The sequence below is a fragment of the Microtus ochrogaster genome, linkage group LG4, assembly GCF_000317375.1.
Source record: "Microtus ochrogaster isolate Prairie Vole_2 linkage group LG4, MicOch1.0, whole genome shotgun sequence".
Lineage (NCBI taxonomy): Eukaryota > Metazoa > Chordata > Mammalia > Rodentia > Cricetidae > Microtus > Microtus ochrogaster.
Genome location: NC_022030.1, coordinates 48,433,896 through 48,457,576, shown reverse-complemented (window position 1 = coordinate 48,457,576; position 23,681 = coordinate 48,433,896). Strand labels below are relative to the sequence as shown.

The window sequence follows — 23,681 nt, the reverse complement described above, 5'->3', positions numbered from 1 at the left end:
AGAGAGAGAGAGAGAGACAGAGAGACAGAGAGACAGAGAGAGACAGAGAGACAGAGAGACAGAGACAGAGAGAAAGAGAAAGGGGGGGATTGGAAACAGGGCCCCATGCATGCCAGGCTCTTCTGTGAAGTTCCCTAATCAAGAATATGTTGTCTGAAATAATCCTTGTTTAATAAGGTACAGTTCATTTTGCTTTTGAATAAACTTTATTCATTAACTATTGATTTTTCAACTTTACACCTAAGAACAATTGAGCTTCCTATATATAGAAATATATGGCAATATATGGATTTCACTTTATAGATTGTATCATACAAATTTCATTTTTCACTATTCACTATAATTATAACCTTTTACTTTTGGTCCACAGTGGGTTAATGTTGATTGATATTCTATCAGGAAAACTCTGATGTATAACTCTACTGTGTATGCACATTAAAAACTAAATGATTAAGGTGATCAATAGAAAGGAATGTTTTTTCCTATCTAGTCCCACCTCATTTTACTCTGTAAAGGTGTTTTTTCTTCTTCAGATAGTTAATCATTCTAAAATACAGTAACCTTAGCTTAGCACATAGGATGTTAAGCTTTAGATGTTAGAGTACTTCCTTCTAGTATGCATAGTTATAAAAGTGTCAAAAGTGGGGTCTTAAATTAAATTAAAATTAAAGTTTTAAGATAAATAAAATATTTAGTTGAAGAAGACTTAATTTTTCTTCTTTCCCCTCTGTGTTACATGAGACTAAACCCAGAGTATTACACTGCAAGTGCTCTACACCAACCTATGTCCCTAGGCTTTTTTTTTTTTAATGGGTTGGTATATTAGCCAGGGTATCCTCCAACTTGCCATTCCCCTAAATTATACTCTTGAGTAGCTAGAATTAAGCATACACACTATGACACCTGGCAAGACCTGGCAGAACTTGATTCTTATTTAAGACTTCCCAGAGTATGGTATAATGCTTTTGTTTATTTATTTATTTTTTTTTGCTCTTTGTCTTAGAGACTAATTTTCAAAGGAAATAAATTATGGAGACGTTGATTTATCTTTATGTCAAACTTCTTTAGCTCCATCTCATCAATCATGAAGATAGATAATGATTACAAAAATTATGTTGGTTATTAATAATTGTCACATTCTAAGAGGTTACATGATACAATTCTGTTTTTGTTCTTTTTTGTACTGTTCAGAAATGGGTGAATCGAGAGATAACAAACTTTGACTACCTCATTCAAATAAACACAATGGCAGGACGAACCTATAATGACCTTGCACAGTACCCTGTAGTAAGTTTGTATAAATTTCTAAAATTAACTTATACTTTTATAATGTACAAAACTATATTTGGTATTTATGCTTTTATTTAGAAAAATGGAGAGGCTTGGGTATAGCTCAGTGGTAGAATATTCTTGTACCATATGTAAAACTCTGGGTTCAATCTCCAGCATTATAAAAGAAACCCTCATGTATAGTACACCTACCCTGCCTTTATGTTTTCCACCCCCATATTACTTTTTCTTCTTTGTAAGTGCTGGGAATTGAGTCCAGGTACTCTGGAAGAGCACTCTGTGCTCTTAACTACTGAGCCATCTCTTCAGTCCAATCCATATTTTTAAAGTATCATAAACATGAAGACTAGTAATTAAAAACTAAAATCCTATTTGTTTCATTGTATTAAAAACAGCCCAGAAGAATTGAACTGAAATAAACAAATATTAAAATATGTCTTTAAAGGATTCTTAATGGAAAAAACTTTGTAGTGATTACCTGTTTTTATCTTTATGAATATTTTATATTTGATGTGGGAATGTTATGTTCTCTAGGAAGAAATCTCTAAATTTTGAATTATGTCTCTTAGTTTCCCTGGATTTTGCAAGATTATACTTCAGAAGAGTTGGACCTTAATAACCCCACTGTGTTTCGAGATCTTTCTAAACCAATTGGAGTAGTTAATGAAAAAAATGTGAAAGCTATGCAAGAAAAGTAAGTGCTTTTTAAATCTTTTGAGGTAGCCATTGTTTGAATTTGTGCTAATTTCGGTCAAAAAACTAAGCATTACCCTTTTTAAATTAAAAAGATTTCTTTTTTATTATTATTTTTTGAGTATGATTGGATTTTGCTGCATATATTGTGTACATCACACATGTGCCTACAGAGGTCAGAAGAAAGTGTTGGATCTGGAAATGGAGTTATGAGTGCCTGTGAGCTGCTCTGGGTGCTGGGAATTGACCCCATGTCTTCTAGTAGAGTAGCTAGTGCTCTTAATTGTTAAGCTATCTCTTCAGCCCTGAGTGTTTGGGAAAAAAAATTGTTTTTAATGTGTGTGGTTTTTTTTCTGCATATGTGCATGGTACCTACAGAGGCCAGAAGAAAGGACATCAGAAATTCTAGAACTGGGGTCACAGAGGTTTATGAGCCACCACATGAATACTGGGAACCAAACCCAGGTCCTCTGGAAAGGATATCATATGTTATCAACCACTGGATGATTTATCCATATCCATGTTACTTTTTATCAAAGCTACTTAAATTTTTTTTCAGTTATCCTTGTGCATATTCACATGCAGGCAAAACACTCATACACTTAAATAAAATTATTTTAAATGTTCTAAAAGCTTGTTTTAGTGATACTTCATTGTTTAGGAAACATGCTTAGAAATTAATTTTTTCCTGTTGTTATATGTGGGGATTCAGAAACTTAATTTGATAGTAAAGTATATGACTAAGGATTGACTTTTTAAAGAATACTATGCTTTAAGCAAACTAATATAGATTTAGACTCTTATCATTTTGTTATTAAGGTCGTAAAACTCCACCCTTTTTTTTTTAAGGTATGAAACTTTTGAGGATCCAATGGGAACAATTGATAAGTTTCATTATGGTACTCACTATTCAAATTCTGCAGGTGTCATGCACTATCTTATCCGTGTAGAACCGTTTACTACCCTCCACATCCAGCTTCAGAGTGGAAGGTATGCTTAGAATAAAAACCCATTTTTCCTCTGACTATAAAGTTGAGAAGAACTAATCATCTTGATATCATTTTCTGAATGATAGATTTATGCCTTTTAAATCCTCTACTAGGTTTTAATTTAGATAAAAATCAGCTAAAGTACATTAAGAACAAGTTATTCCAATTAGTTCAGATATAAGACATTTAATATGATTTTTTTCACTGTTATTGTAGTATACATTTGGAATTTCTTCAAATTTGAGAAGTCAAGCAGAGATTTATAATTAGATATCAGACCAAGGTTGTTGTCCAGTAGCTGAGAATTTGTCTAGCATGTACAGGTCCTGGGTTCAATTCCAAGTAACAACTCCCTCTTGAAGTTATTGCATTAGGGTGATGTAGAGCTAAATCTGAGCCATCCACAGATAGTCAGTTCTCAGCAGTGACTACACAATATTTGTGAAGACTAAATAGAGGAAGCAGTTGGGGATTCATAGCACCCATTTAAACACATCTGTGATAGTGCAATAATAACATTATCTGTGGGTATTGTAACTTTCCTATATTTCACATTTTCTTAGTTATTCTAAGGAAACTACATACATCTTCTACTGTCAGTCTGTATTCTCCAGGTACCTTCCTTGTACGCATTTTGTTCCTGTTTTGCCTTAGTTCTTAGCATTGCCATTTTGTTTTCTCTTCTCAGTCAACATTATACAAATTCTGCCTATTTTATTATCATTGCATATAACATCTATAGCTAGCCTAAATTCTCTACCACATCTTAATTACAATAAACTTTGATTTTCAACAAAAGATTCTGTCTTTAAGATTATTAAGCATCAGTAAAATGTTGTACTGACAGGTAAAAATTCATAAGACACAGGAAATTATGATTAGGTTTATGTTTGTTCTTTATAATTTTATGAAGAAATGTGGTTTGACAGAGCTTTAAAATTTCTTTTGTTTGTGCTTTATAAAATACCACCAAGAAAGTACATACAAGAAAATTCAATAAAGGACTTGTATTTATAATATATAGAGAGCCCTTACAACCAAATACACTGAATTTAAAAATGGAAAAGGGTCTGAATAGCAATTTCTCTAAAGAAAATAGATAGGTGTCTAACAATACAAATGTGTACAGTATCATTATCATAAAGATGATAAAAAGTTGTTTTCAGATACTAAAAAGGAAGATAAAGAACAGCTGTACTCACATGTAAATTTGAAGGAAGCTTAAAGGTTTTTCGTTTTATGCTTCCTTGTTTTCATTTAATAAACTGTTGTCTTTCAATCTCACGTGCAGGTTTGACTGTGCAGACCGGCAGTTCCATTCCATCCCTGCTACCTGGCAAGCTCTTATGGATAATACATATGATGTAAAAGAACTTATTCCTGAATTCTTCTATTTCCCCGAGTTTTTAGAAAATCAAAATGGTAAGAAATAGAGGGCTTAAAATTTTATTCTACAGGTCCCAGTGAAAAATCCTGAAAAAAGTTTTGAGGGCATCTTCTGTAGTACTGTATGATTTATTTAAGTTTTGTTCTGTGTGTAAATTAGTGACAGGATTTAACTGACACCGGAGAAATGACATATAGAACCAAGTCTTACTTTTCAGGGAAGTGATACTAAGGTATGAGTCAAATTTGAACTTCTGAGAGAGCTTATCTCAGAGTACAATCTTTACTAGAGACATGGACTGCTTTACACTGCCATTGCAAGTCTTTGAGGTAAATAAAGACAAATCCATGAGTAAACTCATATTTTTAGAGTATCATTGCAACTTATGCTTTTTCTAACTATAACTGCTTTCAGAAATTAATGACCAGCATAAGTGGTTTCAAGAGACCTAGTAATTCACAAAGATTTAAATGTTCTTTTACCTTTTAAATACTTCAGCTGACTCCTTATTAGTAATATATAAAAGGTGCACATTTAAAATAATGGCTGTGTTGTTGCACTTTTTTATTACTAATTTTTATTAAGCTCTACATTTTTCTCTGCTCTCCTCCCCTCCACCCTCTCCCATGGTCCCCATGTTCCCAATTGACTCAGGAGATCTTGTCTTTTTCTACTTCCTATGTAGATTATATCTATGTATGTCTCTCTTACAGTCCTCATTGTACTCTAAGTTCTCTGGGATTGTGATTTCTGGCCTGGTTTTCTTTGCTTTATGTTTAAAAACCACTTATGAGTGAGTACATGTAATAACTTTCTTTCTGTTTCTGGATTACCTCACTGAAAATGATGTTTTGTAGATCCATGCATTTGCCTGCAAATTTCAAGATGTCATTTTTTTCTGCTATGTAGTACTCCATTGTGTAAATGTACCACATTTTCCTTATTCATCCTTCGGTCAAGGGGCATTTCAGTTGTTTCCAGGTTCTGGCTATGACAAACAATGCTGCTGTGAACATAGTTCAGCACATGTCCTTGAGGCACGATTGAGCATCCTTTGGCTATATACCCAAAAGTGGTATTACTTGGTCTTGCGGGAGGTTGTTTCCTAATTTTCTGAGAAATTGCCACACTGACATCCAAAGGTGTTGTACCAGCTTGCATTCCCACCAGCAATGCAGAAGTGTTCCCTTTTCCCCACAACCTCTCCAGTATAAGTTATCATCAGTATTTTTGATCTTGGCCATACTTAAAGGTGTAAGATGAAATCTCAGAGTTGTTTTGATTTGCATTTCTTTGATGGCTAAGTGTCTTTCAGCCCTTTTAGATTCCTCTGTTGAGAGTTCTCTGTTTAGATCTGTACTCCACTTTTTTATTGGATTATTTGTTCTTTTGATGACCAATTTCTTGAGTTCTCTGTATATTTTGGACATCAGACCTCTGTCTGATGTGGGGTTAGTGAAGATCTTTTCCCATTCTGTAGGCTGTTGTTTTGTCTTGTTGACCATGTCCTTTGCTTTACAGAAGCTTTTTAGTTTCAGGAGGTCCCATTTATTAATTGTTTCTCTCAGTGTCTGTGCTAGTGAGGTTATATTTAGGAAGTGGTTTCCTGTGCCAATACGTTCCAGTGTACTTTATCTTCTATAAAGTTGGTTTTATGTTGAAGTCTTTGATTCATTTGGACTTGAGTTTTGTGCATGGTGATAGATAGGGATCTGTTTTCATTCTTCTACATGTTGCTATCCAGTTATGCCAGCACCATTTGTTAAATATGCTTTCTTGTTTCCATTTGATATTTTTTGCTTCTTTGTCAAAAATCAGGTGTTCAAAGGTATGTGGATTAATATCTGGGTCTTCTGTTTGGTTCCATTGGTCCTCCTGTCTGTTCTTATGCCAATCCCAGGCTGCTTTCAGCATTGTAGCTCTGTAGTAGTTTGAAGTCAGGGACAGTGGTGTCCCTAGAAGTTTCTTTAATGTACAGGACTATTTGAAGCTATCCTGGGTTTTTTGCTTTTCCATATAAAGTTGAGTAACATTCTTTCGAGGTCTGTGAAGAGTTTTGCTGGGAATTTGATGGACATTGCATTGAATCTGTAGATTGCTTTTGGTAAGATTGCCATTTTTACAATGTTAATTCTACCTACCCAAGAGCATGGGAGATCTTTCCACTGTCTGGTGTCTTCTTCAGTTTTTTTCTTCAAAGATTTAAAGTTCTTGTCATACAAGTCTTCCACTTGTTTGTTTAGAGTTACCCTGAGATATTTTAAGCTATTTGTGGCTATTGTGAAGGGTGATGTTTCTCTGATTTTTTTTCTCAGCACATTTATCATCTGCATGTATCCCTCTACATTACTGAAAGTGTTTATGAGCTGTAGAAGTTCCTTGATAGAATTTTGGGGTCGCTTATGTAAACTATCATATCGTCAGCAAATAGTGGAAGTTTGACTTCTTTTCTGATTTGTTTCCCCTTGATCTCCTTTTGGTGTCTTATTGCTCTAGCTAGGACCTCAAGAACTATATTGAATAGATAAGGAGAGAGTGGACAACTCTCTGAAATCTCAAAATGGTGGATTACATTGACAGATTTTTGTGCTGAACCATCATCCCTGCATCTCTGGGATGAAGCTGACTGGATCATGGTGGATCATGGTTCTGAAGTGTTCTTGGATTTGATTTGCCAGTATTTTATTTAGTATTTTTGCATCCATGCTCATGAGTGAGATTGGTCTGTAATTCTCTCTTTTAATAATGTCTTTATGTGGTTTGGGTATTGGGGTAATTATAAAAAATCATAAAAAGGGTTTGGCAGTGTTCCTTCTGTTTCTATTGTATGGAATAATTTGAGGAGCATTGGTATTAGTTCTTTGAGACTCTTGTATAATTCTGAACTGAAACCATCTTGTCCTGAGCATTTTTTGGTTGGGAGACTTTTGATGACTGTTTCTATTTCTTCAGCTGTTATAATTGTGTTTAATTTGCTTATCTGGTCTTGATTTAATTTTGGTGAGTGATTTTATCCAGACAGAAAGTTGTTCATTTCCTTTAAGTTTTCCAATTTTGTGGAGTACAGGTTTTCGAAATATGACCTGATGATTCTCTGTATTTCCTCCATGTCTGTTTTTATGTCCCCCTTTTCATTTCTGAGTTTGTTAATTTGGATATTCTCTCTCTGCCTTTTGGTTAGTTTGTATAAATGTCCATTTTGTTGATTTTTCTCGAAGAACCAACTTTTTGTCTCATTGATTCTTTGTATTGTTTTCTTTGTTTCTATTTTGTTGATTTCAGCTCTCAATTTGATTATTTCCTGTCGTCTAGTTCTCTTGGGTGAGTTTACTTCTAAAGTTTTCAAATGTTCTGTTAATTCACTAGTGTTGGATTTTTCCAGCTTTTCTATGTAGGCATTTAGTGCTATGAACTTTTGTCTTAATACTGCTTTCATTTTCATTCTCCTGAAGTTATATTTTAAGTCATTTCCTTTTGCTTCATATATATTTGGTTGTTCAAGTCTTGCTGTTGTCGTGTCTTTAGGTTTTACTGGTGTCATGTTGCTCTTTGTGGTGTTATGTGTGTTCTTTCCTTTTTTTTTTTTTTTGTCTAATAGGTGTGGTTGGGGCTGTCTGTGATTCTGTTGATTAGTCTTCTAGGTGCCAGTGAATGCAAGGCTCAGACGGTTGTTCCTTGTGGTACAGTCAGTGCCACAATTCTGATTATCCCGTTGATCACTCCCTGTGTTCCTCAAGGTGGCTCAGCACTCCAGGGCTCTGCTCTGCTCCCTTGTAGTTTGCTGTCTCAGGCCTGCTCTAGCCTAGGTTGTTGGCTCAGACCTGTTTCTGTAAATGTCCCTGGTCTGGATTCATTCCTGCAGACATCCCTGGCTTGGGGTTAGTCCTGCAAAGGTCTCTGGCTCCGATCTACTCCCTCAAAGGTCCCCGACTCAGTGTGCCCAGACCCATGGAGTATGGCTCAGGCTTGCTCCCTCAGGTATCACAGACTCAAGAGGTTTCTAGTCCTGCCTACTCCCTTTGACATCTCAGGCCGAGTTCCTCCGAGGTCCTAGACGCCTGCCCAGACCCACAGGTTCTCCTTAGGTCTTTTCCCTTGAAGTCCCACATTCAGGTCCAGACCCACAGAGGTCTCTGTCTCTGGCACTCACTCAGCGTTTGCTCCCAGGTCGCTGTGCCTGTCCTGCTCCCGCAAATGACCCTGGTCTGCATCTGCTCCTGCTCCCCTGGAGTTCACTGTAGGTCTCCTCTGGCCCAGGTCACTGGCTTCGTCCTGCTCTTTTAGGAATTGCTCTCTCAGACCCACTCTGGTCTAGGTCGCTCTGTTGTTGCACTTTTTAAAAATTGGGTTTTTGGACTAGAAATGCGTGATTATAATTAAAATTTTAAAATATCCAAGAATTTTTTTTCCTGTGGTGTTATTTTACTTGATTACTACTCACTTTTTTGTTTGTTTGTTGTTTTTTTGTTTTTTGAGGGCATTTGGACCCTGCTCTGTAAACCAGGCTGGCCTCGAATTCACAGATATTCAAGTCCTGGAACTAAAGACGTGCACCACCACCATTTGGCTTTTATTACTTTTGTGTGTGTAAGGTACTGGAGATTGAACACAAAGTCTTGCAATCTTGGTTGGCACATACTCCACAACCAAACTGCTTCCCTAACCTTACATTTGTTTTTAAAGCACATAAATTTGCATGATTTGGGGGTATGATTTATGTAGATTATTAGACTGGAATTTAATAAAACCATTGGGTATGTGGGATAAAAAGAGTAATTGGGGTGAATTTGGATGAAAAACTTCAGGTACTCTTTGCTCAACAAATCATTATATTTAGGACCCAATTGCTGCCCTCAGCTGTATGACAGTGTAGTACCTGTGTGTAACTGTAATTATATAATTGCTTGATAAGAACCTGAGCAGGAGAAAACAAATAGATAATCTAATGGTAATAAATAGCTAGGAATAACTAGCAATAAAACCAATACAAAATTGTACAATGAAATTTCAGTGTTTTCTGTAATAAAAGGTTAGAGAAAATTTAATTTCAAGTTTATAGTATCATCTTTGTCAAAATTCTTCCTGTATTTTCACTCTGTTATTCTGAATATTTTGCCTTTTGTTCATGGCTAGTCCTTCTAATTGGAACAAATAACTGAAGTAGCTTAAGCATAGTAGGTAGAAACAACAGCGTCTTACAAAGATGGGGAACGTTGATCTGTTGTGTCCCTCTTAAGTATAACCCCTATGACGTCATTCTTTAGAACTGTGTCGCATACCACCCTGTAAAGTAATCACATGGAATAGGTGTCACATTTAGGGCAGATGAAACGAAAGTTCTGCAAGTAAATTCAAAGGAAAATGACTGTGAAGTGGACAAAGGACTGTAGCTGCTGTGCGGTGGCCACTGACCAGAAAGCCTAGCACTCTGCACTCCCTGTCATACTTTTTCTTTCCTGTGGTTTTTTTTTTTTTTTTTTTTTTTTGGGTTTTTTGAGACAGGGTTTCTCTGTAGCTTTGGAGTCTGTCCTGGAACTCCCTTTGTAGACCAGGCTGGCCTCGAACTCACAGAGATCCGCCTGCCTCTGCCTCCCGAGTGCTGGGATTAAAGGCGTGCGCCACCACCGCCCGGCTTTTCCTGTGTGTTTTTATTGGAGTTAATCATGGGTAGGAACTGTCACCTTCAAGTTATGCCCCTCCCACGAAGCTTATCCATTTTAATCCTCTTGGGATGCTTTCTGGAACGTTTTCTTTTTTCTTTGCACTCTTTGTGGCGCTAGAAACAGCTTCGGGTTCCCCAGAAGAAAATTTCCTTTTCTTGGGTATGCTGGAGCTTGCTACCTCTTCTGGATCACTGACCACTTCCTCCTTTGATGAGGATTTTTTTCCTCTTGGGAAGACTTAAGCTGGTAGTAGCCACCTCTTGAGGGTCACTGGCCAACTCTTCCTTGGGAAAAGCTTTCTTTTTCTTACCTTTAAATCTTACCTAGACTTGGGAAATATAATATTTCAAGGCAATACACTGTTATTTGAAGACTAGCATTTAAAACCGTTTTTTTTTTAAGGTCTTTTGTGTTAACGTTTTCCTTCTCACAGTGTGTGAACAAGAAAACCTCATACTTGAGGAAGTTCTGTCACATGTCATGTTCAGCTCTAATAGTAGTGTCTTTGTGGAATAGAGGATATAAGGTGTTATTTTTCCATCAAACAAAACTCTCAGTGAGTGAGTTTAAGGTATAAGTTACACCAAAGTTTTAAAGAAACATATTTTATAAACCATTTTCCATTTTTAGTATAAGAATTATTAATATTCTATTTTAAGCCAATTAAAGTGAGGATTGTAGTACCTTTACTGTTCTTTTTCTTTTTCATTTGTGTGTGTGTGTGTCTGTTCCCATGCCATGTGGAGGAGTGTGTGTGTGTGTGTGTGTGTGTGTGTGCGCGTGTGTGTGCGCGCGCGCGCATGTGCATGCATTTATATGCAGAAGCCAGAAGTCAATGTCTTTAATCCCATTCCACCTTAACTTTTTGAGACAAACTGGGTGGACTTCCCAGTAAACCCATAGGATTCTGATCTCCACACCCAGCTCTGTAGTCATCATCATGAGATACTCACTGTATGTGCCTTATATGAGAAATGGAGATCCAAATTTAGATATTTATGATTAAGTCACTGAAATTTACCCACTGTCTCCCAAGTTCTAAGAAAAAAGAATTCTTACTTAGATGTACCTTCCAAAAATGAATGTTAAAATACTTTATGTAGTTTAATTGATGAATAAAGTATGCTGCAATAGATAGGTTAAAGTATTTTTATAGTTATAGACCCTCTTTTGTATTTGTTTTACATCACTTGATTAAGTCTAAAATGATTCTGGTATTTTTATTTTTTGTGTATTAGAATTTAATCTGGGTCACCTACAAGTTTCTCAAGAATTGGTAAATGATGTCATTCTTCCAAGATGGGCTAAGTCAGCTGAAGATTTTATTTATAAACACAGAAAAGCTCTGGTAAGATTTTTGTTGTCTCTCTACTAAGTCTAAAAATATAGATGTGTTTTTCAAAGATAAGTTAAAGTGTCCTCTTTTTTCTATTAATTTGTTATCTGCAATATATATTACTGTTCTAAAAGTACAATATAGTAATTTAATCTTAGGATAAAATTTTGTGATACTATATGAATATGTACCAAAATACAGGTTTCTAACTTTTTCTGTTTTTAATAATATCTTCTAATGGTATATATACAAATCTACTTATATATACCAATTATCAGTATCATCATAAGCTTTTGATTTTTGGTATATAGGAAATCAAATTTCCTATTTGATCAAGTCTTAGATTTTTTTTTTCTTGAACTGACAAGTTTTAGACAAGTATTACAAAAGAAACAATCACAAAAATGCATTGCACCTCTTATTTAACTCTCTTAGATTTGGGGAAAGTTAGTAGCTTTCTTGTGTTGTTTTGTTCACCCACTATACTTGGGGACATTTTGGAAATTTTGATTTTTGGATTAGCTGATAAATCCTCTGCAGATATTTTAAAATCTGGGAAAATCTGCAGTTTGAATTTGGCCTAGTCGTAGTTTCTTAGGAGGCTGAAACCTGAGTCCATGACTTTGAGGGCAGCCTGAGCAACGTGGTATGAACTTGTCTCAAAGCAAAGAAAAGCAAACAGCAACAAGCAAAATCTCAAACACTTGTAACCCAAATCATTTTACCTAAGGGATATTCAGCTGTAATTAACATTCCAGTTCTCTGTGTGTGTGCTGTATGGATTGCTATTCTGTTTACCCAGCTGCAGTAATTTAATGTTTTGCAGTTTGTTTTTGTTTCATTTCAGTTAAGCATTGTAGTGAGGAGCTGCGGGCCACTTCCTGCCGCTCAGCTCCCGGCCACCGGCTAGCTTTACCCAAAATAATTACAGAGAAACTGTATTCTTTTAAACACTGCCTGGCCCATTAGTTCCAGCCTTTTATTGTCTAACTCTCACATCTTGATTAACCCATTTCTAATAATCTGTGTAGCACCACGAGGTAGTGGCTTACCAGGAAAGATCTTAACCTGCATCTGTCTTGGAGAGGAGAATCATGGTGACTGCCTGACTCGGCTTCTTTCTCCCAGCATTCTGTTCTGTCTTCCCCGCCTATCTAATTTTCTATCCTATTAAAGGGCAAAGGCAGTTTCTTTATTAACCAATAGACAGATGACCCTCCTCCATCAAAGCATGTCTGCATTTTTAATTTTTTTCTGAAAGATACCCAAGTTCCAATAAAACTAGCCTATCCAAAATGCCACTTAAAAAGTCTTAAGAGTGTTTAGGTAAATTACCAAATTGGAACTGAAGGAATATTGTGAGTTAGTTTATCATTGATAATTGTGTTACTATCTCACAGCACTGTTTACTGAGCAGTACTCTTCTTTAAAAGAAAAGTGTTTAAGTGTTTTGTTTACATGTATGTCTATACATTGTGTGTGTGCAGTGCCCAGCAAGAACAAAAAAGAAATCAGATATCCCGGACCTGGCGCCACAGATGTTTGTCAGTCATTGTGGGTTGTTAGTCGTCCTGTGGGGTGGGGCTTGAGCATGCTTTCTCTTGAAGAGCAGCCAGTGTTCTTAACTACTGAGCCTTCTTTCTGGTACCATGTTTTTGGTTTCTTTTTTTCCCCCCTCTAAGACAAGGTTTCTCTGTGTATCCCTAGTTGTCCTGGAACTCATACACTAGGCTGATCTTGAATATCTGCCTGCCTATGCCTCCTAAGTGCTGAGATTAAAGGCATACCACCACCATCTCCCTGCTACTCCATGCCCTTTCTAAAAAGCATGAATTTAGGTTACAGTTGAAAGATACCTATGTTAATTATTAAATTTGTTCTCTCTCTAGGAGTCTGAGTATGTTTCTGCTCATCTTCATGAATGGATAGACCTGATTTTTGGCTACAAACAAAGAGGACCAGCTGCAGTGGAAGCACTCAATGTCTTCTACTACTGTAGTTATGAAGGTGTGAGCCTAACTACTTCTTCTTTTGTAATAATTTGGGAGATTTAGGGTTTATTAGTTATGCATGGTATTTGGGCCTAGATACTTAACATACATCAACAAAATAGCTTCTTAGTTGCAAGGTTATGAAACTGCCACTGTTTCAGTTTTGTAATAGTAGTTTATGATTATATATGTGTATATATATTCCATGCATATAAAATCTAATTATATATACATATATTATATATATGTGTTCCATACATATATATGGAAATCTAATTATAGATGCCTATTATCACCATATCTTTTGGTCTCTTATTTGAGAAATAAAATTTCCTATTTAATCAAGTCTTACATTGAATATTGCAGGTTATATTTCTAGTAAACTTTGAAAAACAGTGCTTAGCATTTCCAGTATATAAATTCTTCTAATAGCATTAGCTTAGTATCAAAACTGTCTTCTGACAGCTTTGGGTAGAAAATGTTCTTACTTTTTAAACCTCTTTTTGTGTGTACATGATGCATTTGTGGGTACACAAGGGTTGAAGGTGTATTTTAGGTGGTCTCCCACACTGGTTCTTCCCCTTATTTAAACAGGACCTCTCACATGTATCCACATACATATGTGCATATACACACAAAAGCATACACGCAAATAAAAGTAGCTAATGTTACTAGAAAATTACTTTCTGGTGAGAAGTTGAAGAATGATATTATGTTTTAAATATGTTAATCAATCTTTAATATATTTATCAGAATCATGCTAGTTTGCTTTTCTCCATAGTAATTACTTCTTGTTTTAGGTGCTGTAGATCTTGATGCCTTAACAGATGAAAAGGAAAGAAAAGCCTTAGAAGGGATGATTAACAATTTTGGACAAACACCTTGTCAGCTGTTAAAGGTAAACTGTGTAAGCTGTCAACAGTTTAGAGCAGTTGTTCTCAGTGTCTTAGTTAAGGATACTATTGCTGTGAGGAGACACCATGACCACAGCAATTCTTATAAAGAAAACGTTTAATTAAGGGGCTGGCTTGAGGTTCAGTCCATTGTGGTGGTAAGCATGCAGGCAGCTGTGGTACTGAACCTGAGAGTCCTACATCTTCACTTAGAGGAAATAGGAAATCTACTGACAGTCACACTGGGAGAAACTTAAGAAAATAAGGCCTCAAAGCCTGCCCCAACAGTGACATTCTTCCAACAGAAGGTGTGGCCTCAAAGCCTGCCCCAACAGTGACATTCTTCCAACAGAAGGTGTGGCCCAGATTAAGTGCCCTTCACCCCCAAGGTCTGAATTATAGGTGTGTGCATCCAGCCTCTTCCAACAAGACCATACTTCCTAATAGTGTCACTCTCTATTAGCATATTAACCTTCCTGATGCTGTGACACTTTAATATAGTTCCTCATGTTATGGTGACCCCAACTATACAATTATTTTTATTGCTACTTCGTAACTGTAATTTTGCTGTTATAAATTGTAATATAGGTATTTTTGGAGATAGAGCTTTAGTAAAGGATTCACAACCCACAGGTTAAGAACTGCTAGCTTAGAATGATGTCTCAAGTATTCTGAGGTTTGAAGAATGGTAGAGTCCTTGAGTAATTGTAGTTGAGAGGGTTTGGTTTATGGGATTGCATTTATCCTGTATTAAGTTGTAATGTACTCATGTAATTGAGACTCCTGATGCTAACATGACTGATAATTGAATCTCCAAGGAATAGTACTGCAGTTGTTTTAAAAGATTTTAGTAATTTAAAACTTAGAGAATTGGGCTGGAGAGATGACTCAGTGGTTAAAGCACTGACTGCTCTTACAGAGTCCTGAGTTCAACTCCTAGCAACCTCTTAGTGGTTCACAGCCATCTGTAATGGGATCTAATACCCTCTTGTGGCATGCAAGCAAACATGCAGACAGAGCACTTATACATTTAAAAAAATAAAATTAAATAAAATTTACAAAATAAAAATACCTTAGAGAGTCATTGTCCACAATTAAGAAAAAATATTAATAAACTATCATTTAAAACTAAGTAAATTTGATTGTTCCTGTTTAAGTAAGGAAAAAAAACTGAAGTAGGATCTAGTTATGAAACCAGATGTCTTGGCACATACTTGTACTTTCAGATACTCAAGAGACTAGGGTGGGAAATTATGAATTCTACGGTAGTTTAGGTAACATCTTAAAAAGTTCACTCATGCTAAATGTTTTCCTGTGCTTGTACAATGCCCTGGATATGATTCCCAGCATTAAGGGGAATGGGAATCTCCATTTATATAATCAGTTGTTCATAAGTCACTGAATAATTAAATTTTAACACCCCCCCCATGTGTGTTATGTATAGTATGGGACCAGAGGTCAAATATCTAGTGTTCTTTGCAGGAGATGTCCACTTTGTTTTTTGAGACAGAATCAGTCAGTGGACCTGGAGTTCGCTAGTGAGTACAACGGATATTTCTGTCTTTCCCTCCCCAGTACTGGATTACAAGTATACCCTTTCCTGCTCAGTTATTTTCATAGATGCTGAGGTCAAGTTCAGGTCCTCATATTTGGACAATAAGCAGTTTACTAACTGAGCTATCTCCCCAGCCTTGTGTTTCTGAATATCAAATACAATATATCATTAAAACTGTCCATATGTTGACACTTCTTCTATATGTAAGATTTTAAGCTATTGAAATCATTCCATAAATAGTACTTATCACCCAGAGCCTAAACCCAATGTTAAGACTCATAAAATATGTATAATACATAATCAAATTATTAAACACTGCTATCTTTCCTTATACTGGCATGTGAATATAAATTGTTATCTTCCTAACTGCCACTAATTCATAAAAATCAGTCCAGTATTTCAGAAGCTGTCATCTTTGTTAGCATGAATTTAAGGATAAAGAATAAATAATAAACTGGATGGTGGTGGTAAACATCTTTAATCCCAGTACTCAGGAGGCAGAGTCAGGCAAATCTCTGGGATCTCTGTGAGTTCAAGACCAGCCTGGTCTGAGTTCCAGAACAGCCAGAGCTGTTACACAGAAAAACTGTCTCAAAAAAAATTAATTAATTTTTTAAAATAGCCTATTTATTAAGTATATACTTTCTTGCTTAGACACTGCATTATTTTCTGTAATTGTAACAGTAATGATACTATCTTCATTTTTTAAATTCGTAAATCAAGACCAGGATGATGGTTCAGAGGGTTAAAGTACTTGCTCTGCAAGCCTGATGACCTGATGCTTTGACCTTGCATGGCTTTAAGGATTGACTTAACTGGGGAAAGGGGGTAATGAACAAATGACAGACACACATTCAGAAAAGGTGGGATGCAGAGGAACCAGCTTTCTGCGGGTCAGAGAGACTGGGAGCGAGATGTAGAATCAGTGAGAAAATCACACAGGCTTCTTCTTTCTGAGGGATTTAAGTTTCTGTTTTATTATTTTTTCTTTCCTTCTTCCACTCTAGTCTTCTTCTGTTCAGTTCTTCTACCCTGATGTTTCCCTTCTTTATCTTTTCAGTTGTTTCCCTTTCTACATTGTTTTTTTCTGATTTTATCCTTTTATTTCTTATTCTGATATTTGCCTTTATATCTTTGTTTTCCTTTTCCTTACAGTAAACTATGCATGGTAGCATATGCCTGTAGTCCCAGCACTCAGGAGAATCTTGAGTTCAGGATCACTACATAGAGAGTTTGAAGCCATTGAGGATGCAGAGTGAAATCTTGTCTCAAACATTAAATGAAAAAGAAAAGGCAAAGTTACAGAATAAGCTGGGCCTAATGGTAAAATCCTGTAATTCTCCCCATTCAGGAGATTCATGAGTTCAGTGCTTGCTTAAGTTATAGTGTGAGGCCCTGTCTCAAAGAGAAAAGTTTAAAAAGGGTGGGGGAATATAGTACAGTGGTAGATTCAGAATCAAACAGAACTCTAGGTGGAGCTCTGACTTAGAACCTTTAATTTTGCACCAGCTCTACCTTTTGTTGTGTTTTTCTAGACAAGGTTTCTCTGTGTAGCTCTGGCTGTCCTGGAGCTCAGTCTGTAGACTAGACTGACCTCAAACTCACTGAGATCTGCCTGCCTCTGCCTCCTGAGTTGTGGTATTAAAGACATGTGCTACCACCACCAGACTTCAACTCTACTTTTTAAATTATTATTATTTTACAAGAACAGTACTGATATACTGGTTGGCAGGGCAGTTATCCTGCCCTATTTGTTCATGTTTGTGGAGGTCAGAGTGTCATTTCTTGCATGTCATTTCTCTGGCACTGTTCAGCATTTTGTGGAAATGCTGATCTTTTACTGGCCTAGAATTTATCAAGTAGGCTAGCTGGCTAACCACCTTGGCTGGCCTTTTTTAAAACAGGATAAATGATCCCAAAAACTCTATTAAAAAGTCTTTGAACAATTAAAATAGTAAGAGACAGCTTGTCAGGCTATACATTTAAGCAGATGGGAAAATTTCACAGCAAAGAGATTCTCAGAATAATTTCTTAAGTACAAGAATGACCTGAAACAACAGATCATTCTTCACTGACAGAGTTCTGAGGTGATGGTAACAGGGGATGAGAAAGATAGGAAATGTAAAATGTAAAAAAGATAAAAGCTAGGGCGGGGAGGTCTTGGAGAAGATATACCCTACGCTTTGTATGCTTCCTAAGAAAAACAACAACTTGCCAAGCAATGGAGGCACATGTCTTTAATCCCAAGACTTAAGAGGCAAAGCCAAGTAATCTCTGAGAGGTTGAGTCAAGCATGGTGTACAGAGTGAGTTCTAGAACAGTCAGGACAGTCTAGGAGAGTCAAGTCAGTCCTACACAGAAACCATGTCTTGAAAAGCAAAGCAAAACAATAATGAATGAATGAATGAATGAATGAATGAATGAATGAATAAATAAATAAATAAATAAATAAATAAATAAATAAATAAATGAGAAAAAAAAGAATTTTGTAAATTGAACTCAGGTCCTCATGTTTGTTTCTAGGCAAGTACTTTAGTAAGCCACCTCCCTCATACTAGTTTTTATTGATTTAAATATTTAAAAATATTATAAAAGGGGCTGAGGTTGAAATTTAGTCCAGGAATGTTGGTTTATTATGCGCAGTGTCCAAGATCAGCCCCATCCCCACAAACACAGAAGAGAAAACCAGGCAGAGTTAGAACTCTCAGCCTGTAATTTAAAATAAAGTTGTTTTTACCTAAGTATTAAAAGGTACACATTTACATGACATCTATTTCCTACTGTCTAAGATTTTGTAATAGAATCAAAAGAATCAAACTCCAGCTCCCTGATTTGTTCTTTTTTCTTTCTGAGACAAAGTGTTACTTTGTAGCCTGTACTGCCTTGAAACTTTAGCTGACCTCAAACTCAAATTCCTCCTGCCTCAGTTTTCTAAGCACTTGGATAGTCAGAATTGGTGATTATCTGGTAGAATTCTCATCTGTAAGAATTCTCACCTGTAACATATACCTGCTTGCAGATATTTATGGCAAAAATATCTGCAAAAATCCCCTTTAGAAGGACAACTCTATTACATATCAATTGTGCCCCAGAATAGTAAAAAGGTATTTAATATCTTATCAGTATGTTTTACTAACATTAATTTACTTAATTCTGTCTCTGCAACTTGAAAGGTAGGAAAAAATAATCTGTAAATTATGCAGTCATGTCTATAATTTGATTTTGATAGTTTTTACATTTTGATCAGTCTTTAGGAATTATATACTACATCTTAAAGTTTGTATGTTAAGTGCTTCATTAATTTTACCAAAAATGTATTAAACATCCGTTAAGTTTGAGACACACCTGCTGCCAAGACTGATGACATGAGCTCAGTCCCCATATCACATGGTAGAAGAAAGAGAATTGACTCCTGCATGTTGTTCTTTGACCTCCACACATGCACAGTGACATGTATATAACCACATATACGCAAAAAATAAGTTAAATGGAATTTAGAAAGATTCCTATAGGCTGAATGGGAAAGACTGATCATAAACAACCAATGAATACTTAATAGAAAAAAGAAAGAAGAAATCTTAAATAATTGATGGAAGAGCATATGAAAAAAAATCATTCTGATCTAGAAATGCAGGAGTGATATATCGGTAAGAAAAATTGAAAGTAGAAATGAGATGTCAGTAGAAGAGAATGGATGGCAAATTTGCTGGGGTATAGGCTAAGCCATGGCCTGGAGTTAACAGTGCCTAATATGCATTCTATTATAGCAGGTTTTCATATAACTCTGTCATTTTTCCTTAAAATTATTTTGAAGGAACCACACCCTCCAAGATTATCAGCAGAAGAAGCCATACAAAAGCAAACCAAAACAGAAATCTCAACCCTCAACCTCTTTCAGCATCTCCCTGAATTGAAGTCATTTTTTATAGAGGTAATACCCAACTTGGTAATATCAGAGACCTTTCTCCAATTCTGTTTGTACATGTATATGTAGATGTGCTCATCTATGCCTATAGGTGTATCACTTGTGTGGTGTGTGCTTCTCTGTACCTATAGTTGTACTACTCATTTGTGAAAAACCTAAGGTCAGCTCGAGTAGTACTTTCGTCTGTTGCTCCTCCACCTTTTATTTATTTATTTATTTACATCCCAACTGCAGTTTCCCCTCCTCTCCTCCCAGTCCATCCCCCAAACTCCCTCTGCCCCCCTCCTCTACCCCCAACCTCTTCTTGTTCATTTCTATTCAGAAAAGGGCAGGCCTCCCATGGGTATCAACAAAGCATGGTATATCAAGTTGCAGTAAGCACCTTCCCTTTTATTAAGGCTGAGCAAGGCATTCCAGTATGAACTGTAGGGTCCCAAAAGCTAGCAAAAGAGTTGGTGACTTCCCCCACTCCCGCTGTTAGGAGTCCCATTAGAAGACCAAGCTACAGAACTATCACATATATACAGAAGGCCTAGATCAGTCCCATGCAGGCTCCATAGTTGTCAGTTCAGATGCTGTGAGCCCCTATCAGCCCAGGTTAGTTGATTCTGTGTGTTTTCTTGTGATGTCCTTGACCCCTTTGGCTTTTACAATCATTCCTCTGTCCAGCAGGATTCCCTGAGCTCGGCTCCATGTTTGGCTGTGGGTGTGTGCATCTGTTTCCATCAGTTTCTTGATGAAGCCTCTCTGATTACCATTGGGGTACTCACCAGTCTATGAGTATAGCAGAATATCATTAGGAATTATTTCATTGACACTTGTTTTTTTTTTTTTCTCCAGTCATGTTTGGTTCTATCTAAGTCCCTGGGTCATCCAGCCTCTGGGTCCTGGCATTTCAGACAATGTATGTCAAGGCGGGCTCACTCTTGTGACATGGGTCTCAGACTGAGAGTCTTCAGTTGGCCAATCCCACAATCTCTGTGTCATCCTTATCCCAGTACATCCCATAGGCAGGGCAGACTATAGGTTGAAGGTTATGGGTTGATGTCTTGCCTGGTCACAGATCGTGGCCAGTTCAGGCTACATATCCACTATTACTTGTAGTCTTAGCTAGAGTCGTCTTTGTAGATTCCTGGGAATTTCTCTTGCACCAGGTTTCTTTCTACCGTACCCCCAAAATGCCACCCAATTTCAGTCTCTCCCACTACTCTTTTTGCCCACACCTCATCCCACCTGTTTCCTCCTTTTCCCATGCCTACTGGACCCCATTCCACCCTTGAAATCTATTCTATTTCCTTTCCAAGGGCGATCAGTGCATACCGTCTAGAGCACTCCTTGTTATCTAGCCTCTCTGGGTGTGGGGATTGTAGTCTGGTTACCCTTTACTTTGCAGCTAATATTCAAGTTTAAAGTAAATGCACACCATGTTTGTCTTTCTGGGTCTGAGTTACCTCACTCAGGATGATTATTTCTAGTTCCATCTGTTTGCCTGCAAATTTCATGATGTCATTGGTTTTTACTGCTGATTAATATCCGTTGTGTAAATGTACCACATTTTCTTTATCCATTCTGTCAGTTAAGGGGCATCTAGGTTATTTCCAGATTCTGCCTATTACAAATAAAGCTAGTATGAACACAGTTGAGCAAATATCCTTGTGGTGTGATTGAGCATCATTTGGGTATATGCCCAAGATTGGTAAAGCTGGGTCTTGGGGTAGATCAATTCCTAATTTTCTGAGAAACCACCATATTGATTTCCAAAGTTTGCTCCTACCATCAATGGTTGGAGTGTTCACTTTGTTCCACATCCTCTCCAGCATGAACTGTTACTTGTGTTTTTTGATCTTAGCCATTCTGACAGGTGGAAGTTGTTATCTCAGTGTTGCATTTCCTTGATAGCTATGGATGTTAAACAGTCTCTCAGCCTTGAGAACTCTGTTTATATGTGTACCCATTTTTAAATTGTATCATTGGTTTGGGTTTTTGTTGTTGTTGTTCTTTGTTTTTAATGTCTAGTTTCTTGAGTTCTTCAGATATTTTGGAAATCTCTCTGTCGGATGTAGGTTTGGTGAATATCTTTTCTCATTCGTTTGTCCTATTGACAGTGCCTTTGCCTTAGGGAAGTTTTTTAGTTTCATCAGGTCCCATTTATTAACTATCTTAGTGCTCTATTCAGGAAGTTGTCTCCTGTACCAAGGGCTATTTCTTACTCTCTCTTCTGTCAGATTCAGTGTATATGAAGTAATGTTAAAGTATTCAATCCACTTGGACTTGAGTTTTGTTCAGGGTGATAAATATGGATCTATTTGTATTCTCCTACATGCTGACATCTAGTCATACCAGCACCACTTGTTGAAGGTGCTTTCTTTTTTTCATTGTGTTATTTTGGCTTCTTTATTAAAAATCAGGTGTCCATAGGTGTGTGGATTTACGTCTGAATTTATGATTCAATTCCATTCATCCACCTGTCTGTTTTTATTCCAAGACCATGTGGTTTTTATTTCTATGGCTCTCTGGTAGAGCTTGAAATCAGGAATGGTGATAACCTCTCGACATTCCTTTATTTTACAGGATTGTTTTAGCTATCCTGGATTTTTTTTTTCTGTATGAAGTTGAGTATTGTTCTTTCAGGGCCTATAAACAATTGTGTTGGAATTTTAATGGGGATTGTGTTGAATCTACATACTACTTTTGGTAAGGTGACCATTTTTACTATGTTAATCTTACCAAACCATAAGCATAGATCTTTCTATCTTCTGATATTTTCCTGAATTTCTTTCTTCAAAGACTTAAAGTTCTTTTTTGTTTGTTTGCTTTGATTTTGAAACAGGAATTCTCTGTGTATCTTTGGAGCCTGTCCTGGAACTAGCTCTGTAGAATAGGTTGGCCTTGAAGTCACAGAGATTGACCTGTCTCTGCCTCCTGAACACTGGGATTAAAGGTGTGCACCACCACTGCCCAGCTGAAGTTCTTATCTTTTACTTGCTTGGTTAGAGTTACCCCAAGATATTTTATATTGTTGTGACTGTTGTGAAGAGTATTGTTTCCTGATTTCTTTCTTAGCCCATTTATCGTTTGTATATAGGAGGGCTGCTGATTTTTGTGTGTGTGTGTGTGGGGGGGGTAATCTTGTATCCAGCCACTTCACTAAAGGTGTTTATCAGTTGTAGGAGTTCCATGGTAGAATTTTTGTAGCCACTTATGTAGACTATCATATCATCTGAAAATTATGATACTTTGACTTCTTCCTTTCCAATTTGTATCTTCCTTGATCTCCTTTAATTGTTTTATTGTTCTAGCTAGAATTTCAAATACTATATTAAATAGATATGGAGAAATTTGACAGCCTTGTCTTGTTTCTGATTTTGGTGGAAATTTTGCTTTGAATTTCTCTCCATCTAATTTGATGTTGACCGTCAGCTTGCTATATTTTGCCCTTCTTATGTTTAGGTATGTCCCTTGTCTTCCCTGTTCTCTCCAAGACTTTCATCATGAAGGGGTGTTGGGATTTGGTCCAAGACTTTTTTAGCATCTACTGAAATGATCATATGGTTTTTTTTTTTCAGTTTGTTTATATGGTGAATTACATTGACAAATTTTCATTGTTAGTCCATCCCTGCATCTCTGGGATGGAGCCTACTTGATCATGGTGGATGATCTTTTTTTGATGTATTCTTGAATTCGGTTTCCAAGTATTTTATTGAGTATTTTGCACCGATGTTCTTGAGGGAAATTAGTCTGTAATTCTCTTTCTTTGTTGAGTCTTTGTGTCGTTTGGATATCAGGGTGACTGTGGCCTCATGAAAAGAATTTGGCACTGTTCCTTCTGTTTCTATTTGTGGGATAATTTGAGGAGTATTGGCATTAGGTCTTCTTTGAAAGTATAGTAGAATTCCGTACTAAAACCTTCTGACCCTAGGCTTTTTTTGTTTGTTTGGTTTGGTTTTTTTTTTTTTTTT

The 23,681-nt window shown here is 36.6% G+C and overlaps 1 protein-coding gene across 1 annotated transcript in view; it reads left to right on the top strand.

Annotated features, from left to right (window-relative positions):
* Nucleotides 1-23,681, top strand: part of Nbeal1 (neurobeachin like 1) — a 113,058-nt gene that overhangs the window by 53,834 nt on the left and 35,543 nt on the right. Inside the window, exons 27-34 of the mRNA XM_026786168.1 lie at nt 1,192-1,287; nt 1,860-1,984; nt 2,833-2,973; nt 4,264-4,394; nt 11,261-11,370; nt 13,248-13,365; nt 14,150-14,247; nt 19,612-19,728. Of these exons, the coding sequence (XP_026641969.1) occupies nt 1,192-1,287; nt 1,860-1,984; nt 2,833-2,973; nt 4,264-4,394; nt 11,261-11,370; nt 13,248-13,365; nt 14,150-14,247; nt 19,612-19,728 (936 nt within the window). The remainder of the gene's footprint in view (nt 1-1,191; nt 1,288-1,859; nt 1,985-2,832; nt 2,974-4,263; nt 4,395-11,260; nt 11,371-13,247; nt 13,366-14,149; nt 14,248-19,611; nt 19,729-23,681) is intronic.